Consider the following 24024-nt stretch of genomic DNA (forward strand, 5'->3'; position numbering starts at 1 on the left):
ATCTTAAACCATATTCTCTTTTGCTTTTTGATTGTAGGATCGAAAGTTAACAAAGTCTGAGAGGCAGCGATTTAAAGAAGAGGCTGAAATGTTAAAGGGTCTTCAGCATCCCAATATTGTTCGATTCTATGATTCCTGGGAATCCACAGTAAAGGGAAAGAAGTGCATTGTATTGGTGACTGAACTGATGACATCTGGAACTCTTAAAACGTAAGTTTATCACTGTTAGAAAAGCTGACCAGGAAATAGAAGAGAACTGGAATCTCTTATTTCAGGCCTTATCAGTTCTTGTTGTTGCCCAGTATCCTGAGCAGGAAACGTTAGTATGGGAGCACATTCTCTGCTCATAAGGTCCTCTGGTGTATAAAGTGGTCTGGTAATTAATTATGTGTTGGTAATTATTACCTGAGACATTGTCGCAGAGTAAGCCTAGCTACTTTTAAGTCATGGTGATTGGCGTTTGTAAAGTTGAGTGGCTGAGAGATCAGAAATCAAGTAACAAGGTAGCCCTCTAGTGGTTGAAATGAAGCTGAAGCTTATTGACAAGTTTTACCGATTTATCACTTCATATTGGGCAGTTTTTGCTATGTCCTTGCAAATTTTGTATTGAATGCCAATTGTATTGTGACATTTATACAGATAGTTCAGTTTCCCACAGGAGCATAAGAAATTGAAGGCAAAACAGCTAGACCTATCACCTCTTCCAGGAATATGGATAGGTCAAGTGTGGATAGTCATGTATCTCCTGGATGTACCCCCGTGCCTGTGCTCGTGGATGCATAAAAGTGACATGTGAAAAGCCAACAGATTATCTCCCCCTGCAAATTCTAATTTCCCTTCCAACTTTTCTAATATTTATGGCAACATCTTTATTCTAAGTTTGTCCAGGATTCTTCTTATTCACATGTCTGTTTCTTTTCTTAGACTGTACTCCCTGGTGCTGTACCTGAAACTTGATAAATATTTGAATGAATTAAGGAAAATTGTGTGGTAATAGTTGTGTATATCTTCATCTTGGGATTCTTCTTCTGGTTTGAATACTTAGTGGGTTGTCATTCTGTCAGTACACAGTAGTTTTTTAATTTTGGTAAACTTCATACAACATAAAATTATCCTGTTTAAAGTATACAATTCTTTGGTATTTATTACATTTACAATGTTGTATAACCACATCTATCAAGTTCCTAAACATTTTTGTCACCTTAAAAGAACACCCCATCCCCCTTCACACACAGTATATTTTCTCTTCAGTTGCACACAATTAAGTTTTTAGGCATTTTTCTTTTAAGTTGAACGTTCTCTTTTCCCATCATCATCTGTTTCAGTTTCTGAGCCTCATAGCAAAGGCGACAAGAGGTAAAGTAGAAAGAACTCTGGACCATAGTTGGAGTCTGCTCCCTGCTCTGACTTCGGCCAGCTGTGATTTAGGGCAATGAGAGCTCCTTCTCTGGGCCTCAGTTCTCCATGTGTAAAATGCATGGTTTGACTAACTGATCTCTAGGATTTATGGATGGGAATTTTTTTTTTACTGTGGTAAAAACACATAAAATTTACTGTCTTCATCATTTTTAAGTGTATATAGTTTAGTACTGTTAGATACATTCATGTTGCTATGTAAACAAATCTCAAGAATTCTTCATCTTCTGAAACTAAACCCCATCAAACAACTCTCCATTCTCCCTACCAACTATTTTGTCTCTAAGGGCTTATCTGATCAAGATATTTCATATAAATGGAATATAAAATATGTGTCTGTTTTTGGCTACTTTCACTTACCATCTTTTCAAGGTTCATGTTGTGGCATATATTTATGCTTTATTCCTTTTTATGACTAAATAATATTTTGTTTTGTGGATAAACCACAATCTGTTTATCCATTCACTTGCTGATAGATATTTGGGCTGTTTGTACCTTTTGGCTGTTGGGAATAATGCTGCTCTGAACATTTGTGTACAAGTGTTTGAGTACCTGGTTTTATTTCTTTTAGATCTATGTTCCTATGAGTAGAATTGCTGAGTCATATGGTAATTTTACCTTTCTGAGGAACTACCAAACTGTTTTCCACAATGGCTGACTCATTTTACATTCCTGCTGACACTCAATTCAAAAATGGGCAAGTAATTTGAATAGATATTTCTCCAGAGAAGATACAAAAATAGCCAATACACACATGAAAAGATGTTCAATGTCCTGTCATTAAGGAAACACAAAACCACAATGAGATAACCTGTTAGGATGGCTATTATCAGGGCTCCCTGAGGATCCAGTGGTTAAGAATCTCCCTTGCAATACGAGGAATATTGGTTCAATGCCTGGTTCGGGAAAATCCAACAGGCTGTTGGCGGCTGACCCTGTGTGCCACAACTAATGAGCCAGTACTCTGGAGCCCATGGACTGCAACTACTGAGCCCACAAGCTGCAGTTAGTAAAGCCAGCATGCTCTAGAGCCTGTGCTTTGCAACAAGAGAAGCTATAGCAATGAGAAGCCTGTACACTGCAACTAGAGTAACCCCTGCTCACCACCACTGGAGAAAGCCCACATGTAGTAACAAAGACCCAGCAACCAAAAATAAATAAATAATTAAAAAAAAAAAGAATGGCTGTTATAAAAAAGACATAACAAGTGCTATGGAGAAAAGGAAAAGCTGTTGAGCATTGTTGGTGGGGATTAAAGTGGTGTAACCACTATGGAAAACAGTACAGAGGCTCCTCAAAAAATTAAAAATAGGACTACTATATGACCCTGCAATTTAGTTTCTGAGTATTTATACAAAGAAACTGAAACACTTAAAAAGATGATATGCACCCCCATGTTCATTGCAGCATTATTTACAATAGCTAAGTCATGGAAGCAACCTACATGTCTATTGATGGATAAATGGATAAAGAAAATATGGTATGTATATCTACAATGAAATACTATTCAGCCATGAAGAAGAAAATCGTACCAAAAACATCATGGACTCTTGAGGGGGTTGTGCTAAGTGAAATGAGAAAGACAAATACCATATGAACAACACCAAAAAGCCAAACTCAGAGAACAGAGAACAGATTGGTGATTGCCTGAGGCAGGGGCAAGGGCATGGGAGTATGGGATGGGTGGGTGGGCAAATGGTGCTAACTTCCAGTTGTAAATAAATAAAAGTCTTAAAAATGTAGTGTACAGCATGGTGACTACAGTTAATAATACTGTATTGTATATTTGAAAGTTGCTAAGAGAGTAGATCTTAAAAATTCTCATCACAGTAAAAAAAAACAGTTGGAGTTTTGTGATGGATTTTAACTAGACTTACTGTGGCAATCATTTCACAATATATACATATTTGAATCATTATGTTGTATACCTTAAACCAATATATGTTAATTACATCTCAATAAAAAATGGAAAAGAATATGAAAAGGAATATATATATGTATAACTGAGTCACTTTGCTGTGTAGCAAAAATTACAGCACATCATCAACTATACTTCAATAAAATTAAAAAAAAAATAATAGAATTAGCATATGGTTCAACAATTCCACTTCTTGGTATCTACCCAGAAGAATTAAAAGCAGGGTCTTAAAGAGATACTTGTATACCCATGTTCATAGCAGCAGTATTCACAATGGACCCAAAGTAGAAGCAACCCACATGTTCATTGGTGGAAGAATGGATAAGTAAAGTGTGGTGTATATGTACAATGGAATATTTTTCTGCCTTTTTCAAAGAGAAGGAAATTTATGGTATATGCTACAACAGGAATGAACTTTAAGGGCATTGTGCTACCTGATATAAGCCAATCACAAAAAGACAAATACTGTATGATCCCATTTACATGAGATACTTACAGTAGGCTAATTCATGGAGACAGAAAGTTGGGTGGTAGTTGCATGGTCTCAGGGGGAGGGGAAGTGGAGTGTCATTGTTTAAAGGGTATAGCGTTTCACTTTCACAGGATGAGTTCTGGAGATGGATGGGGGTGATGATTGTGCACAATAATACGAACATGGCTCAGACAGTAAAGAATGCCTGCAATGCGGGAGACCCAGGTTCAATCACTGGATCGAGAAGATCCCCTGGAGAAGGGAGCAGCAACCCTCTTCAGTTTTCTTGCCTGGAGTATCCCATGGACAGAGGAGCCTTGTGGGCTACAGTCCATGGGGTCACAGAGTTGGACACAACTGAGTGACTAACACTTCAACACTTCAGGTGGCACATTTTATGTTCTGTGTATTTATCATACTTTATTTTAGTGGAGGGGGACCAAGTGTGTTGACTTTTCTCAAAAAACAGACTGGAAGAATAGTGTCCAGTTCCTTTTCTGAAGCCAGCATAACCCCAATACCAAAATCCTAAGATACAGCAAAAGAACTTTATAGAGCAGTGTCCCCCGTGAATATAGGTACCAAATTCCTTACAAAATAATAGCAAATTGGATTCTAGCCATCACACTGTTGTTGTTCAGTCGCTCAGTCATAGTCGACTCTTTGCAACCCCATGGACTGCAGCACACCAGGCTTCCCTGTCCTTCATTATCTCCCAGAGTTTGCTCAACTCATGTCCATTGAGTCAGTGATGCCATCCAACCATCTCATCCTCTGTCACCCCCTTCTCGTCTTGCCCTCAATCGTTCCTAGCATCAGGGTCTTTTCCAGTGAGTCATCTCTTCGAATCAGGCGGCCAAAGTATTGGAGCTTCAGCTTCAGCGTCAGTCCTTCCAATGAATATTCAGGATTGATTTCCTTTAGGGTTGACTGGTTTGATCTTCTTGCTATCCATGGGACTTTCAGTATGTCAGTGACAAATAAGGTTTATCCCAGAATCGCAAAGTTGGTTTGCTGCTAAGTCACTTCAGTCGTGTCCGACTCTGTGCGACCCCATAGACGGCAGCCCGCCAGGCTCCCCCGTCCCTGGGATTCTCCAGGCAAGAATACTGGAGTGGGTTGCCATTTCCTTCTCCAGTGCATGAGAGGGAAAAGTGAAAGTGAAGTCGCTCAGTCATGTCTGACTCCTAGCGACCCCATGGGTCTGCAGCCTACCAGGCTCTTCCACCCATGGGATTTTCCAGGCAAGAGTACTGGAGAAATTAATGTTTTTCAGCACATTAACAGAATAAAAACTGTATGATGATTTCAGTATATGTGGCCAAAGTATTTGACAAATCAGCATCTATTCGTTACTAAAAACTCTTAGCAGACTAGATGTGGTAGGAAACTTCCTCAGACTGCTAAGAGCATCCGTGAAAAAACTTAATACATCACTGCTTCCGGGAGATGAGGAACAAAGCACAGATGCCTGCTTTCATTGCTTATATTCCATATTATTCTAGAGGGCCTGTCCAGAACAAGAATGGGAAAACTAGGAAAAAGCATAAAGATGGGAAAGGAAGAAATAAAACTGCTCCTGTTTGCAGGTTATGTAATTGTTTACATAGAAAATTCCAGTGATTCTAAACAGATTTAATAAGGTTATAAGATATAAGGTTAATGCTGCTGCTAAGTCACCTCAGTCATGTCCGACTCTGTGCGACCCCATAGATGGCAGCCCAGCAGGCTCCGCCGTCCCTGGGATTCTCCAGTCAAGAACACTGGAGTGGGTTGCCATTTCCTTCTCCAATGCATAAAAGTGTAAAGTGAAATTGAAGTCGCTCAGTCGTGTCCGACTCTTAGTGACCCCATGGACTGCAGCCTACCAGGCTCCTCCATCCATGGGATTTTCCAAGCAAGAGTACTGGAGTGGGGTGCCATTGCCTTCTCCGTATAAGGTTAATAGACAATCTACTGTATTTTATCATTTTATAAATGTGAAAGAGATACAAGCTAGCCTCACCTTTTTCCCAATATTTTTTCTCTTAAAAAATCATAATTTTAATTCTTATTTTTCATTGTTTCTTCATGCATGTGTAAGCTTAAATGTATATATTTATATATGTGTGTGTATTCTTTTTTTTTTCAAGTTGTAATGAGATATAATTGACATTTCCCAAGATTTTATTCTAAACTTTTTCAATTATACATAAAAGTTGAAAGAATTATATAGTGAACACATACGTGGTCTCTCCCTAGACTCTTTAATTTAGTAACTTCTGTTGAGTTTGCTTTACCAGATATGTTCATCGAGTCATCCCCCCCTTTTTTTATTCCAGATTAAGCTGCAGACGTCAGTAAACACTTGAGTACACATTTCATCGAAGTTCCAGTATTTTATATGCTTGATTTTTCCTTATAATGAAATTTATAAGCAGTGAAAATATTAATCATAGTTCTATCATTTGATGAGTTTTGATCAAAACTGTTAAAAAAAAAACAACTGTTAACATACAGAACATTTCCTTCATTTCAGTAAATGCCTTACTCCCCTTCTTTGACAAACTTTTGCTCATCCTCCAGGATTAACTGTATATTTTTAAACCATAATACCAACTTTCATCATAAGTTTTCTTTAATTATCTCATGTCCCCCCGCCAAGTGAAGCAGAATTTCATTTTTAAATTTGTTTTTAAATTTCGTATTAGTTTCTATATCAGCTTTTTAGTTAAACTTCCTTGTGTGTATGTGTACATTTTAGGTATTTTATTTAGCAGTTTAAATCTTTATTTAAATTTAAATCTTTAACTTTTCACAGCATGCTTATAGTTGATACGGTACGATTTCATGTAAAATAAAACTTGCACAAAGATAGGCCCATTTATCTCTATTACTTATAATTTATGCTTTAAGCTTTATGTTATATATGTCTGTTGTATAGATCCTGTAACACAGTGTTATAAATTTTCCTTTAGGTAGTCACATGTAACATAAAGATAGTGCTAGGAACGTGTATTCTTTTATATTTACCATTTGTGTGCTTCATTTTTTTCCCTGAGTATTTCCAGATGAGATAGCATGTGACCTCAGTTCGTCAGAAAACTCTGTTCTTTTAGCATTAGCTGGGCTGCTTGTAATCTGCTGCATACACACATATTTCAGAGGTTAGCCAGAGATTTGGGCAGAGTAAATATGCAGAACTTGGAGTGCCCCTTCTGTACCTCCTTTCTGGATTCCCCCACCCCCGCCACCTTTCTAGATTTCTGCTGTCCAACAGAACTTTCTGTGGTGATGGAAATGTTCTATAATCTGTACCGTCCAAAATGGTAGCCACTTGCCATGTGCAATTGTTGAGCACTTGAAATGTGACTGGTGCAGCTGGGAGATGACCTTTTTAAGTTTAATGTATCTAATCCATTTAAATGTGTCTAGTGGATATTGAATTGGACGGACTTTTATTGTAGAAAGTTGTGATGCTGCGGCCATCTTCAACTCTGTCCTCGTATTTATTCCTCAGCCAGTAAAGCTACAGGGTTGTGTCCAGGTTTGAGCAACCTGCACAGACTAGTGCTTACCCTTTTTTCTCATGTGTCCTCCCTTCCAATTTGTGCCTGATTCTGATATAATCTTCAGGTGTGTGTGTGTGTGTTCGTTGGCGCATGTATATTCACTGGAGTTTATATCTGCATCCAGTAAGGGTTGCTCTACCATTTACCAGAAGTCAAACTGTACCTCTTGTCAGTCATCTTAGCAGTGATCTAATTTTAAGGAATTTGTTTTTTGTGCTTTGTTATCAGAATTTGCTTGCCAACTACTGTTATCCTATCCCCTTTAGCCTTGCTAAAAGTAGTACTAACCTTAAGTTACTGAATCTTAATAGTCTCCAAATTTGATATTCCCATCTCAGATATGCTAGAATTTAATAGAACTCTTAAAAGCAGTAAACGCATATCATCGATAACCTGTTTGGTGTTGCCTTCTCTAGGTACCTGAAAAGGTTTAAGGTGATGAAGATCAAAGTTTTGAGAAGCTGGTGCCGTCAGATTCTTAAAGGACTTCAATTTCTTCATACTCGAACTCCACCTATTATTCACCGGGATCTTAAGTGTGACAACATTTTTATCACTGGCCCCACAGGCTCAGTCAAGATTGGCGACCTAGGTCTGGCCACCCTGAAGCGGGCTTCTTTTGCCAAGAGTGTGATAGGTACGTTTCACAGGTACCTTGTGAAAGTCTTACCTGGCTTTCTGACATTCACTTTATTTAGAAACCTGACTCTGTCAGAGCTTTTATAATGTGAAATAAACCTTCAGAAATTCATAGCTTGAACTCAGGAAGTGATATGTAGTTCTCTGTATTTATGCCTCTAGAAGCATGCTGAAGACAATTGTTGTTTTGTGAAGTTATATGAAGAGAAATAAGGTGAACTTTGTTGACAAAACCTTATGTAATAGAACTATCACCTTCCTGGGTCATTTTGTTGATGTTTAGTATCATACACTTACTTATATAATAGATAAACTGTGTTAACTTTCCCCATGAAAGAAATTGAATTTATATATAATTTAGTTTCTGAAAAGGTCTGTTGGATATATGTGTATTCAAAAAAAAATCTGCCTATTAAAACTATTTTAAAATGTAAAAATATAATGGTTCATTATCAACTTTTTCTTCTACTGTTCAAAAGATCTACTTAAAACAGTTTTCAGTCTCAGTACTATTTACATTTTGGTTTGGACAGTTCTTTGTTGTAAGGACCGTCTTGTGCGTTGTAAGATGACTTAACAGCATCCCTGGTCTCTAGATGCCGGTAGCATGCCCCTTTGTCCACCTCCCTCCAGTCGTGACAGCCAAATATGTCCCCTGTGGGGCAAATTGTCCTCCTCGACAATCACTGATTTACAGGACAAGGCTGTGTGTTAGGGCATTGCTGCTGGAAATACAGTTTAATGCCTATAGTTTTATACGCTTTCCCTTCTGAAGAGGGTGTGACAGTTTGAAAGCTTGAAATCTTCATGAACTCTCTATTCTCTCAAAAGGTGACAATGACAACAGTAAGAAAACTACTCATTTTTAAGTGGGCTAGAATCCTATGTTGTAATAAGAAAGAACATAGAATACCAGTAATTGGCACATCCTTATAAAATAGTGTTCTGGGGAGTTACTTAAAGCTGAATTTCCCTTCTGCCTTCCTTATAGGAAATGGTTCTTTGATTGTCTTTGGTATGTTAATCTCTGGCCCAAGAGTTTTTCCTTCTTTCTTGTTTAAACTGTATTATGCAAGCCTGTTCTTAGAAATGTTCTGTAATTTGAGGTATCTGGGCTTAATTTCTTTGGAAACATTGGAAACTTGGTGTGTAGAATCACACACTCCGCACTCTTAATTCAGTATGAGAACACAAATGCAGACTGAATGGTGTGTGTGTGTCTGTAGGGTCCCTCACTGCATTTCTTACATCTGCAGTAGATTTGCGAACTGCGGGGAGAGTAAGTGGCCTCACAGATGTTTACACTGTATTATTTTAAAAATGCACTGAATGTCAGGTTTTGTTTTTTTTTTTTTACTGCAGAGCTGCCTTAAAAGTGAAATTGATCAATGGACTGTTACTGGCAAGAGACTAGCTCTAAATGTTAACCTTACAGCTCTCATACAGTAGGGGGCAGACAAGTATTTTTATCTTTTTAACCTATCATCCTGTCTTACAGATAGATGCCATTTTCTCTACTTTACGCTTTGCTGTTCTCTTACCTTTTTCTTCCATTTGTTTTCGTATGAGTTATATCAGTTTATCTTTTATGTGAGGCTCTATTTTGACATTGTAGAACAGTAATCCACTTGAAACAGTAAATAAACAGATACATGGTCCTCTACTTACTTTTTATAAAGGAATTGCTGTGAGAGGTCTGTAACAGATTTGATGGAGCAGACTAAGGTGATTTCTCTCCTCTCCCCCCACTTCCTACCTGTCTGTCTTTCATCTTTACCCCTTCCACTTTCTTCTCCCTCACAGGTCAGCCCCTCTGCTGTCCCCCCTCCCCATGAGTTCATCTGCGGTTTCTCCTCACATTGAGTCTGAATCATTCTTTTAATTTAAGGTACCCCAGAGTTCATGGCCCCTGAGATGTATGAAGAGAAGTATGATGAATCCGTTGATGTTTATGCTTTTGGGATGTGCATGCTCGAGATGGCCACATCTGAATACCCCTACTCAGAATGCCAGAACGCTGCACAGATCTACCGTCGAGTGACCAGTGTAAGTCCTGTTAGAATTGACCAGTGATCTTAGGCCATATCCAAGAAGCTGGGTAACATCAAACCATACAGAAGGGAACAACAGTAGAAAGCATCACATGGTGTTCACCCCTCATCTCTCTGTGTCTCCTCTTTTTATAAGGACACTGGTCAGATTGTGTTGTGTCCAGCCCACTCCAGATTGGGCTCTTCTAACTAATTGCACCTGTAGTGATCCTGTTTCCAAATAAGATCACATTCTGAGATACTGAGGGTTAGAATTTTAACATATCTTTTGTGGGGGTGACACTGTTCAACCCATAATAGCTCATGGGTTCATCCAACAAATATTTACGTCTCTGTTATGTTCCAGACTTCTTTCTAGATCCTAGGTATTGAATATTATTGTTAAGTAAAAGACAAACCTGTCTATCAAGAGCTTACTACTCAGTGAAGGAGAACAAACAAGTAAACCAAACAGTTACCACAGGGTATAAAAACAGTTTTCCTAGGGTCAGTATGTAACAAAGCATGTAGGAGTTGTGCCTGATTGAGTTTGAACAGGTTAGGAAAATTATGTGAAATAGGGAGAGACTAAGATAATACTGCATGGGAAAAAATCTATAATTTGTATGTCTGCAGTTTGGAAATAGGAAAAAGAAGAGACAAGGGATAAGGGAGGAAAGGAAAGTTGAGACTGTGCTTGAGCACTGGGGGAACCATTGCAGCCACTGTAAGATGTGCTAGGTGTCATGGGACTTCCCTGGCGGTCCAGTGGTTAGGACTCTGCATCTTCACTACTGAGAGCATAGGTTCATTCCCTGGACTGGGTACTAAGATTCCACAAGCCACTCAGTACAGCCAAAAAAAGAAGATCCCACACTTGGTAGGTGTTGTAATATCAGACCTAAATTTTTAAAAGATTATTTTGACTGCAGTATAGAGGATGGATATATGAGGAAACTCGAATGAAAGCTGAAAACCCAGTTAAGAGGTATTGCAGTAATCTGAAGGAATAACTAGTAGACTGAAATAAAGGATTGGAGTAGAGGTGGCCAAAGAGGATGGATGAGAGATCAGTTTTCTTTATAGATTAGAATTCAGTTAAGCTAAGGTGTTCTTTTCCACTTAATCTTTATGAAAACAAATAATAATATGAAAATACCCTTTGTAAATACATATCCTCTGAACGGAGATCCAACTGAATATTGAACTTGATTATGAAGTTAAATACCTTAATTTTAGGACTGTAAAATTTACAGTTTGTATGTAGAATGGTTAGTGTAATTTATTTACTCACTTAAACCATCTGTAACTTTTCTTCATTCCATTATACTCTAAACCAGGAATTAGCAAAGGTTCATGGGCCAAATCCATCCTGCTACCCATTTTTGTACAGCTCATGAGCTAAGAATGCTTTTTGCATTCCTAAATGGTTGAAGGGGAAATCAAAAGAAGAATAATATGTGATGACATGTGGAAATTATGTGAAATTCAAATTTCAGTATCCGTAAAGAAAGTAAAGACAGCCACTCATTTGTTTCTGTATTTTCTATGTCTGTTTTCACATATTACAATAGTAGAGTCGAGTAATTGCAACAGACTGTTTAGTTCAAAAAGCCTAAATTATGTACTGTTTGGCTCTTAACAGAAAGTTGCCAACACCTAAACATGTGCCACCAAAACTTAAAAAGTTCTCTGAAGAGTTCTGTAAATAATCACCAATCTGCCGAAGTAGTGGTGATGTTCTGTTGGAATGCTGTTAGCCTCTGTACCTGGAGTAGACAGGAGAATCTCTGTGTGCAAGTAGCTACTTCAGTAATCAGCTCTGATAATCTGTAGGCAGTGTTTTCTCTCTCTTAAGAGTAGAATTATCACTTCAGTGGTGAGAACATAAGAGATTTTAATGTAATAACCGTTTTTCACTGGCCGTATTTATTCTATTGCCAAAGAATAAATAGCATCGTAAACCTAGTATTACTGCTTGAGGTGATCATTCTAGATTTTTAAATACAAAGACCTATTCACAGAAATACTTTGTTTACCTTCCAGCAATTCTGAATGTTTTGATCGTGAACAGATCAGAAGAGTGAAGTACACATAAGCTAGCCATGTAGTTAAACATTCTCTACTGTCTCTTTCAGCTACTGCCCTTCTTTGTGGATCTTGCAGTATTTCTAATTTGAAACTTGGTAGATTTTGTTAAGAATCATCAGATAGTGCTTTGCTGTCAGAGACACTGCCCAGGCATTACTGGGTGGTCTAGGGGTAGGTGTCTCTGATTAATCTTGTGAATTCAACTCCTGATTATTTCTCTAAACAAATAAAGGTTGGTACTTAAAATATCTCAAGGGATCATGGAATTTTAGTTTCTTTTTGTTAAATGAAGTCCAAAAAATAACTCTGCGATTTAAAGAAATTAAGTTATAAATTACACGGTAGTACCAGTTTTTTTTAATGCAGAATGAAGGACCTGTATTAAATTCTACCCTATTCCATACTTACCCACCAAATATGCTTACCTAGTTAAAATAATGACTGTAAGATGAGTATGTGAAGGATGGAGTCAACCCTGTTGGGTAAAAACCTGTTCACCAGAGGCTCAGGGCTAAAACCAATGGTTTGAGTTCTTTGACTTCAGACTGTCAGGCACAGACAGCACTGCCATAAAATCAGGTAAAAGTTTATATAAGCAGTTATTTGGTAAAAGTAAAGGAGAGGAATTAATTTGACTTTAAGATAATGCATTTGAAACACTGTAATCAATTAACAGATGAATCTTTATTTGCAAATGCAAGCTCTAGCTCAGTTGAGAGGAGAATCCCTTTCTCAAATGAAAAAGTCTGGTGTTACCTTAATAGACCCTAGGAAGACCAACATCACAGTTTTCATAGTCTTAGTATGGTATTTACCCTTTTTTCAGTCTCCCAATGGGTTGTGTGGGGGTTTTTTTAAGATAAAAATTTACATACCATAAAATTAACTGTTTTAAATCATTTTAAGGTGTAAAATTCAGTGGGTTTTAGTGTATTCAGTGTTCTGCAGTCATCGCCACTAATGCCAGAACCTTTCTGTCACCTCCAGAAAGAAGCCCTATACCCATTAGTGGTCGTTCCTCTGACAACCACTAATGTGCTTTCTGTCTCTGTGGATTTGACTTACCTGTTATGCACATTTCATACAAATATAATCATTAAATATATGGTCTTTTGTGTTACACTTTGTTTTTGTGTTATGCTTTGATATAGCATAGTGTTTTCAGGGTTTATCCATGTTTTAGCATGAATTGGTTCTTCAGTCCTTTTTATGGCTGAACAATATTGCATTATATGAATGTCCTTTATATTTCTGTAGTTTCTTCCTTTTCTCATTGTTTAAACTGTTTGAACCTATAGCCACCCTCACCTGGAGAGGAGTTGGGAACAGAAGGGATGAAATGTACAGTGTTTTAAAAGGTACTGTCCTAGAGCCTGATTTATTAAATCTTTGCTTACAGTGTTGTGTTTGTAGCATAGCATTCAGCGTGTTGTAAGTACTCAGTGATATTTTGAAGAATAAATGATTCAGTTAAAGGAATCCCAGATAATAGTCAAGTCGGACACTAGTAGGTTTCGAGGAGTTGAATTTATCCTGCAAAATAAGGTCACCTTAGAAATATTAACTTTATCCTACTGATGTGAAATCAAGTAGTGTCTTAGAAACTGATACACTTTTTATATATGTACATACACAATATATTCTGTAGAATGGGAAAAACTATTTGGTACAAATTATGCAGAAAACAGTAACTTTGATAGAGTCAGAATTCCAGGATTAGAAAGGCATTTGATAAAGTCCTCTATTCATGTGTTCTTCCATCAGTTCTCACATCACTATTTAGATCTTTGGTCTGCAATGTACAGTCCCCAAAAATGTAAAATTTTGGCTCCATCCCAGACGGATTGGGTCAAAACCAGCATTTCACAAGATCCAAAGATACTTCGTGTGTATGTTAAAGTTTGAGAAGTGTGAGCTGGAACAGTGATCACCACAGGTCCCTTCCAGGTCTGTATACCTTATTTTTGGTTAAATTAAAAAAAAAAAAAAGACTATTGTAATAGCAAATGTTATTTGAATAAATTTTTGTTCCATTATTCATGGAACATTTTTACTAACATTATAAGTAACCAAATTGACTTCGAAATCTAACCCTGTTTAATTGTGTTTTTTTCTGTCTGATTCAGGAGTTGCTTTTTAAAAACACAAAATAGTAAACAAGTCAAGCTGCAGAAAAGTTGGAATAAAAAGCTTGAGGTATTAAGTCAGTTGGAACTGTTGGAATCCTTAATTTCTAAGGATACTGAAAGCATTTACTTGTTCTTTATTTTTCCTCTTAGCTATGAAAATTGAGTTCCATATTATCTACAGTTCATTATTCTGTACTGTCAATTATTATATTTCTTATCTGGGAAGTGCTGTCTTGGTTTCACCAACCTCCGTTCCCATCTCTGACTTCCATTGAAGAAATAAAAGGGGCAATGTTATTAGTCCTTTTTTAATTTTCTCGCTTTTTTTTTTTTTTTTCATGTTTTGGGTGCTGAGATAAATGTGTGGAGAGTTTTAAGTACCTAGGTTATACAGTGATTTATATGATTATATAAGCAATAGTGATGACTCTACTGAAATAACCTTGGAAACTATTTCTGACCTTGCAGTGGTACAACTGCCATGTAAATAACATGTTAGCAGTGTAAATATTAACACATGTACATGCTAGCCTCAGACATTGCATTAAGCACTTTGCATATATTATGTAATTTAATTCTTCCAACAACCCTGGCCAGGAGGGATTTACTTAGAACTATTATCTACATTTTGTAAATAAATAGTCTGAAGCTCAGAATGACTAGCCCATGATTACGTATCTTAGAATATAACGGGGTTATTTGTTATTCTGTTATTCCAGGTCCCCTGCTCATATCAAAATTCTGTCCTGAATCCATAAATGTCTAGTGCAGTGTCAGTCTGTGACCTGAGGGCCTTTAAACCTGTCTGTAACTGCCAATGTGAAGGGTGGAGATGTGTAATTTACCAGTTGAATAATTATATTCTGTGGTGCACTGATGATAAACTGTTGAGTGTCATTGTTGTACATGTGCATGCATTCAGGTTCTACTCTCTGGGCTTGCTCAGAGAGGCCTTCCATGCCCATCCATCTAAAATGACCTTACATGTGCACACACTTTACTTCTGTCTCCTTATCATTTTTTTCTTCATGACTTTTGTCACAACCTTACCGTGTTTACCTAAAGCCCCAATCAGAACACATTCTTGGGCTGGCGGTGTTATTTGGCTTATTCTTGGCTATATTCCTAGTGTTTAGAGCCAGCAGATACAAGGCACTCAGTATTTGTGAGATGAATGCATGAATACAGAACTGTAGGGAGTGAAACACAGTGTTGCCATGGAGGAAATGGGCTCTGGAGGTGTGTCTACTTGTGTTCAGATCCCACCATTGTCATTTCCTGGCTGTGATACCTGGGGCAAGTTAATTAACTTCTCTGAGCCTAAACTGGTAGTGAGATAAATGAGAAAAGTGCCTAAAAACAGTTAGCAGTCAGTACCTAACTCACACGCTAGTAAGGTAATGCTCAAACTTCTCCAAGCCAGGCTTTAACAATACGTGAACCATGTACTTCCAAATGTTCAAGCTGGATTTAGAAAAGGTAGAGGAACCAGAGATCAGATTGCCAAAATCTGCTGGATCATGGAAAAAGCAAGAGAGTTCCAGAAAAACATCTACTTCTGCTTTATTGACTACGCCAAAGCCTTTGACTGTGTGGATCACCACAAACTGTGGAAAATTCTTAAAGAGATGGGAATACCAGACCACCTGACCTGCCTCTTGAGAAATCTGTGCGCAGGTCAGGAAGCAACAGTGAGAACTGGACACGGAACAACAGACTGGTTCCAAATAGTGAAAGGAGTACATCAAGGCTGTATATTGTCACCCTGCTTATTCAACTTACATGCAGAGTACATCATGAGAAGCGCTGGGCTGGATGAAGCACAAGCTGGAATCAAGACTGCCAGGAGAAATATCAGTAACCTCAGATATGCAGATGACACCACTCTTATGGCAGAAAGCGAAGAAGAACTGAAGAGCCTCTTGATGAAAGTGAAAGAGGAGAGTGAAAAAGTTGGCTTAAAGCTCAACATTCAGAAACTAAGATCATGGCATCAGGTCCCATCACTTCATGGGAAATAGATGAGGAAACAGCTCAAACAGTGTCAGACTTTATTTTGGGGGCTCCAAAATCACTGCAGATGGTGACTGCAGCCATGAAATTAAAAGACGCTTACTCCTTGGAAGAAAAGCTATGACCAACCTAGACAGCATATTGAAAAGCAGAGACATTACTTTGCCAACAATGGTCCATCTAGTCAAGGCTATGGTTTTTCCAGTAGTCATGTATGGATGTGAGAGTTGAACTGTAAAGAAAGCTGAGCACCGAAGAATTGATGCTTTTGAACTGTGGTGTTGGAGAAGACTCTTGAGAGTCCCTTGGACTGCAAGGAGATCCAACCAGTCCATCCTAAAGGAAATCAGTCCTGAATATTCATTGGAAGGGCTGATGCTGAAGCTTATGCTGCAGTACTTTGGCCACCTGATGCAAAGAGCTGACTCATTTAAAAAGACCCTGATGCTGGGAAAGATTGAAGGCAGGCGGAGAGGGGGACGACAGAGGATGAGATGGTTGAATGGCATCACCGGCTCAATGGACATGAGTTTGAGTAAACTCCGAGACTTGGTGATGGACATGGAGGCCTGGCGTGCTGCAGTCCATGGGATCGGAAAGAGTCGGACACGACTGAGTAAACTGAACTGAACTAAGTATTACCATTATTATTAGCATTAACATCATTATGGCAGGTAGTAAAATAAGCTGTCTCTTGTTCAATTCTCTTATCTAGTGACTTTCAACAAATAGCTATGTTTAAAATGTGTTTAATGAACTTAACACTAAGTTTTAAATGAGTGCAAATGAGCTAGCATTTATTATCTTGCCTCTTGCCAATCACTTGCAAAGTGCTTCACATATACTATCTTATTTTAATCTTTTGTATTCTGATAAGTAGATAATACTTTCATTTCACAGGTAAGAAAATAGATTCAGAGGTTAAACATTTTGCCCAAGGGCATGAAGGAGAAATACTAACTGTAGGATCAGAAATCCTTAATTTTGTACGTGTTAAATGCATGCATAAAATCCCATGTTAAATGGAATTTAGTCCGTTTAAGAGTTAATCTTGAAACTGGAGCCCATTATACAGAGTGAAGTAAGCCAGAAATAAAAACACCAATACAGTATACTAATGCATATATATGGAATTTGAAAGATGGTAACGATAACCCTATATGCGAGACAGAATAAGAGACACAGATGCATAGAACAGTCTTATGGACTCTGAGGGAGAAGGTGAGGGTGGGACGTTCTGAGAGAATAGCATTGAAACATGTATATTATCATATGTGAAACAGAACACCATTCCAGGTTCGATGCATGAGACCAATGCTCAGGGCTGGGGCAATGGGATGACCCAGAAGGATGGGATGGGGAGGGAGGTGGGAGGGGGGTTCAGGATGGGGAACACATGTAAACCCATGGCTGATGCATGTCAATGTATGGCAAAAACCACTACCATATTGTAAAGTAATTAGCCCCCAACTAAAATAAATAAATTTATTAAAAAAAAAAAGAAAATCAATGCATGTAACTCAGTTAACCAAATAAAGTAAAAATAAAAACATAGAATTATCTCTGTTAAAAAAAAAAAAAAGAGTTAATCTTAAAATCCATTTTAAGCATCTCTTAATGAGACACTAATACAAACCTTAGAATTTACTCCTTTGCTTGCCTTTGTTTTTAAACTTTTCCCCCCTAGGTTTCAAGGGAGAAAACCTGAGAGTACATGGGTTCAGTTCAGTTCAGTCGCTTAGTTGTGTCGACTCTTTGTGACCCCATGGAGTGTAGCACGCCAGGCTTCCCTGTCCATCACCAACTCCCAGAGCTTGCTCAAACTCATGTCCATTGAGTCGGTGATGCCATTCAACCATCTCATCCTGTCGTGCCCTTCTCCTCCTGCCTTTATTCTTTCCCAGCATCAGGGTCTTTTCCAATGAGTCAGTTCTTTGCATCAGGTGGCCAGAGTATTGTAACTTCAGCTTCAACATCAGTCTTTCCAATGACGATTTAGGACTGATTTCCTTCAGGATTGACTGGTTTGATCTCCTTGCAGTCCAAGGGACTCTCAAGAGTCTTCTCCAACACCTCAGTTCAGAAGTATCAATTCTTTGGTGCTCAGCTTTCTTTATAGTCCAACTCTCATATCCATAGCTGACTACTGGAAAAACCATAGCTTTGACTAGACGGACCTTAGTCAGCAAAGTAATGTCTCTGCTTTTTATTACACTGTCTAGGTTTGTCATAGCTTTTCTTCCAAGGAGCAAACGTCTTTTAATTTCATGGCTGCAGTGACCATCTGCAGTGATGATGGAGCCCAAGAAAATAAAATCTGTCACTGTTTTCATTGTTTCCCCATCTATTTGCCATGAAGTGATGGGACCAGATGCCATGATCTTTGTTTTTTGAATGTTGAGTTTTAAAGCTAGCCTTTTCACTCTCCTCTTTCACTTTCATCAAGAGGTTCTTTAGTTCTTTGCTTTCTGCAATAAGGGTAGTGTCATCTGCATATCTGAGGTTGTTATTGATATTTCTCTCGGCAATCTTAATTCCAGTTTGTGCTTCATCCAGCCCAGCATTTCGCATGATGTACTCTGCATAGACATTAAATAAGCAGGGTGACAATATACACCTTGAGTCTAAGATTGGTAAGTCTAACATTGGTGTCATGAGTTTGAGCCCCTGTTCAAAAGAGAAAAGCTGAAGTTATCTTGAATTTTCCCCCCACTGGCAATGAAAAGATCCAAATAAGAGTGCTGATGTACTTAGCATAATTTTTGTCTGCGAGTAAAGGAGTCGCGGTGGCATCAGTTTTTGATGTGGGAGGATAGTGCATTTGTGTTTGGAGCAGTGCACAGGCTCCCCTGGATCCAGAGAGTAGTCAGCCTCCGGGAATCAGGAGGTCAGCTAATTGCCTTGGATAGAGCCAGTCAGATTTGGTAGGGAGTTTGAAAAGGCTTGTTTTCCAGTGGGATCATAAGGTTTGTTCAAATTCCTGTAAACTAATGGTTCATACCAGTAAGAATCTGGCTGAATCCAGCCTCCTGACAACCAAGGTAGAAATAATGGGGATTTTTAATTACTTTGTTTGTGTAATTTGACTTTGTCACTGATTCCATTAGCCTTTGGATTGCAAGGTTCGAACATTCTGCCTGGGAAAAACAGAATTAAAGCAGTTGGAGTGAAATTCCTTTTGGTCTTTATATAACAGATTGCATTTCAGCCTACTTTTTTACAGAAACACGTGAAGCTGATTCCTGATTAGATAGGGATTGAAAAGTTGAGAAAAACTTTATATTTTTTTCTTTAGCAGTTGGAATTGTTTTGGTGATATCCCAGAGATCTAAATCCACTTGGAATTAGCTGAAATGATTGCTTTATAAATTTTACTCCTATTTCCACCCAGTAAATTTAGATTATACACATAAGCAAAAACTTTTGTGTATTATCTTGTGTATCCTGGGAACATTTTGCATGATTTTCAAAGTCATTCTACTCTCTTGTGATTTGATTAATATTAAAGGGTCTTCAGTTCAGTTCAGTTCAGTCTCTCAGTCGTGTCCGACTCTTTGCGACCCCATGAATCACAGCACGCCAGGCCTCCCTGTCCATCACCAACTCCCGGAGTCTACCCAAACCCATGTCCATCAAGTTGGTGATGCCATCCAGCCATCTCATCCTCTGTCGTCCCCTTCTCCTCCTGCCCCCAATCCTTCCCAGCATTAGCGTCTTTTCCAATGAGTCAACTCTTCACATGAGGTGGCCAAAGTATTGGAGTTTCAGCTTCAACATCAGTCCTTCCAGTGAACACCCAGGACTGATCTCCTTTAGAATGGACTGGTTGGATCTTCTTACAGTCCAAGGGACTCTCAAGAGTCTTCTCCAACACCACAGTTCAAAAGCATCAATTCTTCGGCACTCAGCTTTCTTCACCATCTAGCTATCACGTCCATGCATGACTACTGGAAAAACCATAGCCTTGACTAGACACGGACCTTTGTTGGCAAAGTAATGTCTCTGCTTTTCAATATGCTATCTAGGTTGGTCATAACCTTCCTTCCAAGGTATAAGCGTCTTTTAATTTCATGGCTGCAATCTCCATCTGCAGTGAATTTGGAGCCCCCCAAAATAAAGTCTGACACTGTTTGCACTGTTTCCCCATCTATTTCCCATGAAGTGATGGGACCTGATGCCATGATCTTAGTTTTCTGAATGTTGAGCTTTAAGCCAACTTTTTCACTCTCCTCTTTCACTTTCATCAAGAGGCTCTTCAGTTCTTCTTCGCTTTCTGCCATAAGAGTGGTGTCATCTGCATATCTGAGGTTATTGATATTTCTCCTGGCAATCTTGATTCCAGCTTGTGTTTCTTCCAGCCCAGCGTTTCTCATGATGTACTCTGCATATAAGTTAAATAAGCAGGGTCACAATATACAGCCTTGACATACTCCTTTTAATACTCAATAAATCAGACCATTAATCTTAAACCACAGAGTTGGAAATCATTCCCAACATTTTAGATGCTAAACAACAGTTTTGAAATCCTTGTTTGAGAATTTTTCAGAAAAACTAATTTTACTTATCCCAACTAAATGTTGATCTGTAATTCTCACAGCATTAGACTACAAGTAAAACTGATAGGGTGTAGAAAGATGGTTGCATCTATGTTTTGAGTACAGTGCGTCTATGTTTTAAGTACAGTGTTGAGCTTCCTGGGATCTTGTAGATAATCTATGTGCCAGAAGGTTGATACAGATACACTGTAGTTGTTTCTTGTCTCTGGGTGGTTTGAGTTGTATCTTGAATACTGAGATAGGACTCAGTTGACTAAAAAAGGGGGCAGTAGAAAGAATATGCTTGTGAAAATGTGCAGTATTCAGTGAAAAAGTAACCAGTTTGACTGGACTTACTTGGGGAGATAGGAGTAGAGGAGTAGGTAGAAGTTGGCTTATGAGGGCTTTTGCCCCAGGTTAAGTTAATTAAAAGTACTGTAATATGGACTGAAACATTGAACTAGACATTATTGAATATGGATTCTCATTTTTACTTTACCATTGACTAGGCACTTACCCCCTAGAATATATTCTGTGTATTCTCGGTGCTGGTGATGATGCAGTGTATCTACTAGGTGTCTGTTACATACCAGACTGGGCTGGACATGACTCCTGATAGGTTCCATGAGGTACTGAATTCTGACCTTGACATGGCATTAATCCTTCTGGCCTTCAGTTGTCTTGTGTGAGCAGGTAGGGACTCTAGCTCAGATTCTTTCTAGCTCTCTGATCCTATGGCCATCTTGTAAGTATGGGGAATTATTAACCATATTTGAGTCATGTAATATGAATTAAATGATATCAGACGATTGGAAATGGTTAAGTGTCAGATGATTGGATGAAGCTGGGTGATTGAACAGGCCATAGTGTAAAATAAATACTGGAGAGAAAAACATCAGTGAGGCGCATCTTAACTTGGTCTTGGTTTAAGGAGGTGAGGTGTTGACAGATGTAGATGAAGACCTACAAGACCTTCTAGAACCAACACCAAAAAAGATGTCCCTTTCATCCTAGGGGACTGGAATGAAAAAGTAGGAAGTCAAGAGATACCTCTAACAGGCAAGTTTTGCCTTGGAGTACAAAATGAAGGAGGGCTAACAGAGTTTTGGCAAGAGAAAGCACTGATTATAGCAAACACCCTCTTCCAACAACACAAGAGACGACTAACGTGGATATCACTGGAGAGTCAATAGTGAAATCACATTGATTATATTCTTTGCAGCCGAAGATGGAGAAGCGCTATACAGTCAACAAAAACAAGACTGAGAGCTGACAGTGGCTCAAATTGTGAACTTCTTATTGCAAAAATCAGACTTAAATTGGAGAAAAGAGGGAAAACTACTAGACTATTCATGTATGACCTAAATCAAATCCCTTAGAATGATACACTGAAAGTGACAAATAGATTCAAGGGATTAGATCTGATAGACAGAGTGCCTGAAGAACTATGGAGGTTCGTAACATTTACAGAAGGCAGGGATCAAAACCACCCCCAAGAAAAAGAAATGCAAAACGGCAAAATGGTTGTCTGAGGAGGGAGGCCTTACAAATAGCTGAGAAAAGAAGAGAAGCTAAAAGCAAAAGAGAAAAGGAAAGATATATCCATCTGAATGCAGAGTTCCAAAGAATAGCAAGGAGAGATAAGAAAGACTTCCTAAGTGATCAAGGCAAAGAAATAGAGGAAAACAATAGAATGGGAAAGACTAAAGATCTCTTCAAGAAAATTAGAGATACCAAGAGAACATTTCATGAAAAGATGGGCTCAATAAAGGACAGAAATGGGATGGAATACCAACAGAAGCAGAAGATATTAAGAAGTGGCAAGAATACACAGAAGAGCTATACACAAAAGATCTTAATAACCCAGATAACCATGGTGGTGTGATCCCTCATCTGGAGGCAGAAATCCTGGAGTGTGAAGTCAAGTGGGCCTTAAGATGCATCAGTGTGAACAAAGCTAGTGGAGGTGATGGAATTCCAGCTGAGCTATTTCAGATCCTGAAAGATGCTGCTGTGAAAGTGCTGCACTCAATATGCCAGCAAATTTGGAAAACTCATCAGTGGCCAGAGGACTGGAAAAGATCAGTTTTCATTCCAATCCCAAAGGAAGGCAATGCCAAAGAATGTTCAAACTACCACATAATTGCACGCAGTCTCACATGCTAGCAAAGTAATGCTCAAAATTCTCCAAGCTAGGCTTCAACAGTATGTAAACCAAGAACTTCTGGGTGTTCAAGCTGGATTTCTAAAAGGCAGAGGAACCAGAGATCAAATTGCCAACATCCGTTGGATCATAGAAGAAGCAAGGGAATTCCAGAAAAACATCTACTTCTGCTTCATTGACTATGCTAAAGCCTTTACTGTGTGTATCACCACAAACTGTGGAAAATTCTTAAAGAGATGGGAGTACCAGACCACCTGACCTGCTTCCTGAGAAACCTCTATACAGGTCGAGAAGCAACAGTTAGAACTGGATATGGAACAATGGACTGGTTCAAAATTGGGAAAGGAGTACGTCAAGGCTGTATAGTGTCAACCTGCCTGTTTAACTTATATTCAGAGTACATCATGCGAACTGCTGGGCTGGATGAAGCACAAGCTGGAATCAATATTGCCAGGAGAAATATCAATAACCTCAGATATGCAGATGACACTACCCTTATGGCAAAAAGCGAAGAAGAACCAAAGAGCCTCTTGATGAAAGTGACAGAGGAGAGTGAAAAAGTTGGTTTAAAATTCAACATTCAAAAAATGAAGATCATGGCATTTGTCCCATCACTTCATGGCAAATAGATGGGGAAACAGTGGCAAACTTTATTTTGGGGGGCTCCAAAATCACTGCAAATGGTGACTGCAGCCATGAAATTAAAAGACACTTACTCCTTGGAAGAAAAGCTAGGACAAATGTAGACAGTGTAATAAAAAGCGGAGGCATTATTTTGCTGACTGAGGTCCGTCTAGTCAAAGCTATGTTTTTCCAGTAGTCATATATGGATGTAAGAGTTGGACCATAAAGAGAGCTGAGCGCTGAAGAATTGATGCTTTTGAACTGTGATGTTGGAGAAGACTCTTGAGTCCCTTGGACTGCAAGCTCAAGCCAGTCAATCCTGAAGGAAATCAGTCCTGAATATTCATTGGAAGGACTGATGCTGATGCTCCAATACTTTGGCCGCCTGATGCAAAGAACTGACTCATTGGAAAAGATCCTGATGCTGGGAAAGATTGAGGCA

At 38.6% G+C, this 24024-nt stretch overlaps 1 protein-coding gene and 1 long non-coding RNA gene across 51 annotated transcripts in view; both read left to right on the top strand.

Annotated features, from left to right (window-relative positions):
• WNK1 (WNK lysine deficient protein kinase 1) overlaps positions 1-24024 on the top strand; it is a 126131-nt gene that overhangs the window by 49392 nt on the left and 52715 nt on the right. For 49 of the 50 annotated variants that reach the window (XM_081594020.1, XM_081594021.1, XM_081594026.1 and 46 more), the window contains 3 exons: positions 38-210; positions 7774-7994; positions 9885-10042. In XM_081594020.1, coding sequence (XP_081450146.1) covers positions 89-210; positions 7774-7994; positions 9885-10042 — 501 coding nt within the window. In that variant the 5' untranslated portion in view covers positions 38-88. Of the gene's footprint in view, positions 1-37; positions 211-7773; positions 8008-9884; positions 10043-24024 lie in introns of all 50 variants that reach the window. The other variant, XM_081594039.1, reaches the window with a different exon arrangement.
• Positions 17199-22384, top strand: LOC145546646 (uncharacterized). Its single transcript, XR_014083095.1, has 2 exons — positions 17199-18802; positions 20602-22384. It is a non-coding gene; the product is annotated as an uncharacterized LOC145546646 (long non-coding RNA).

This window comes from Giraffa tippelskirchi, chromosome 4 (assembly GCF_054371585.1).
Source record: "Giraffa tippelskirchi isolate mGirTip1 chromosome 4, T2T-mGirTip1v1.2.pri, whole genome shotgun sequence".
Classification (NCBI taxonomy): domain Eukaryota; kingdom Metazoa; phylum Chordata; class Mammalia; order Artiodactyla; family Giraffidae; genus Giraffa; species Giraffa tippelskirchi.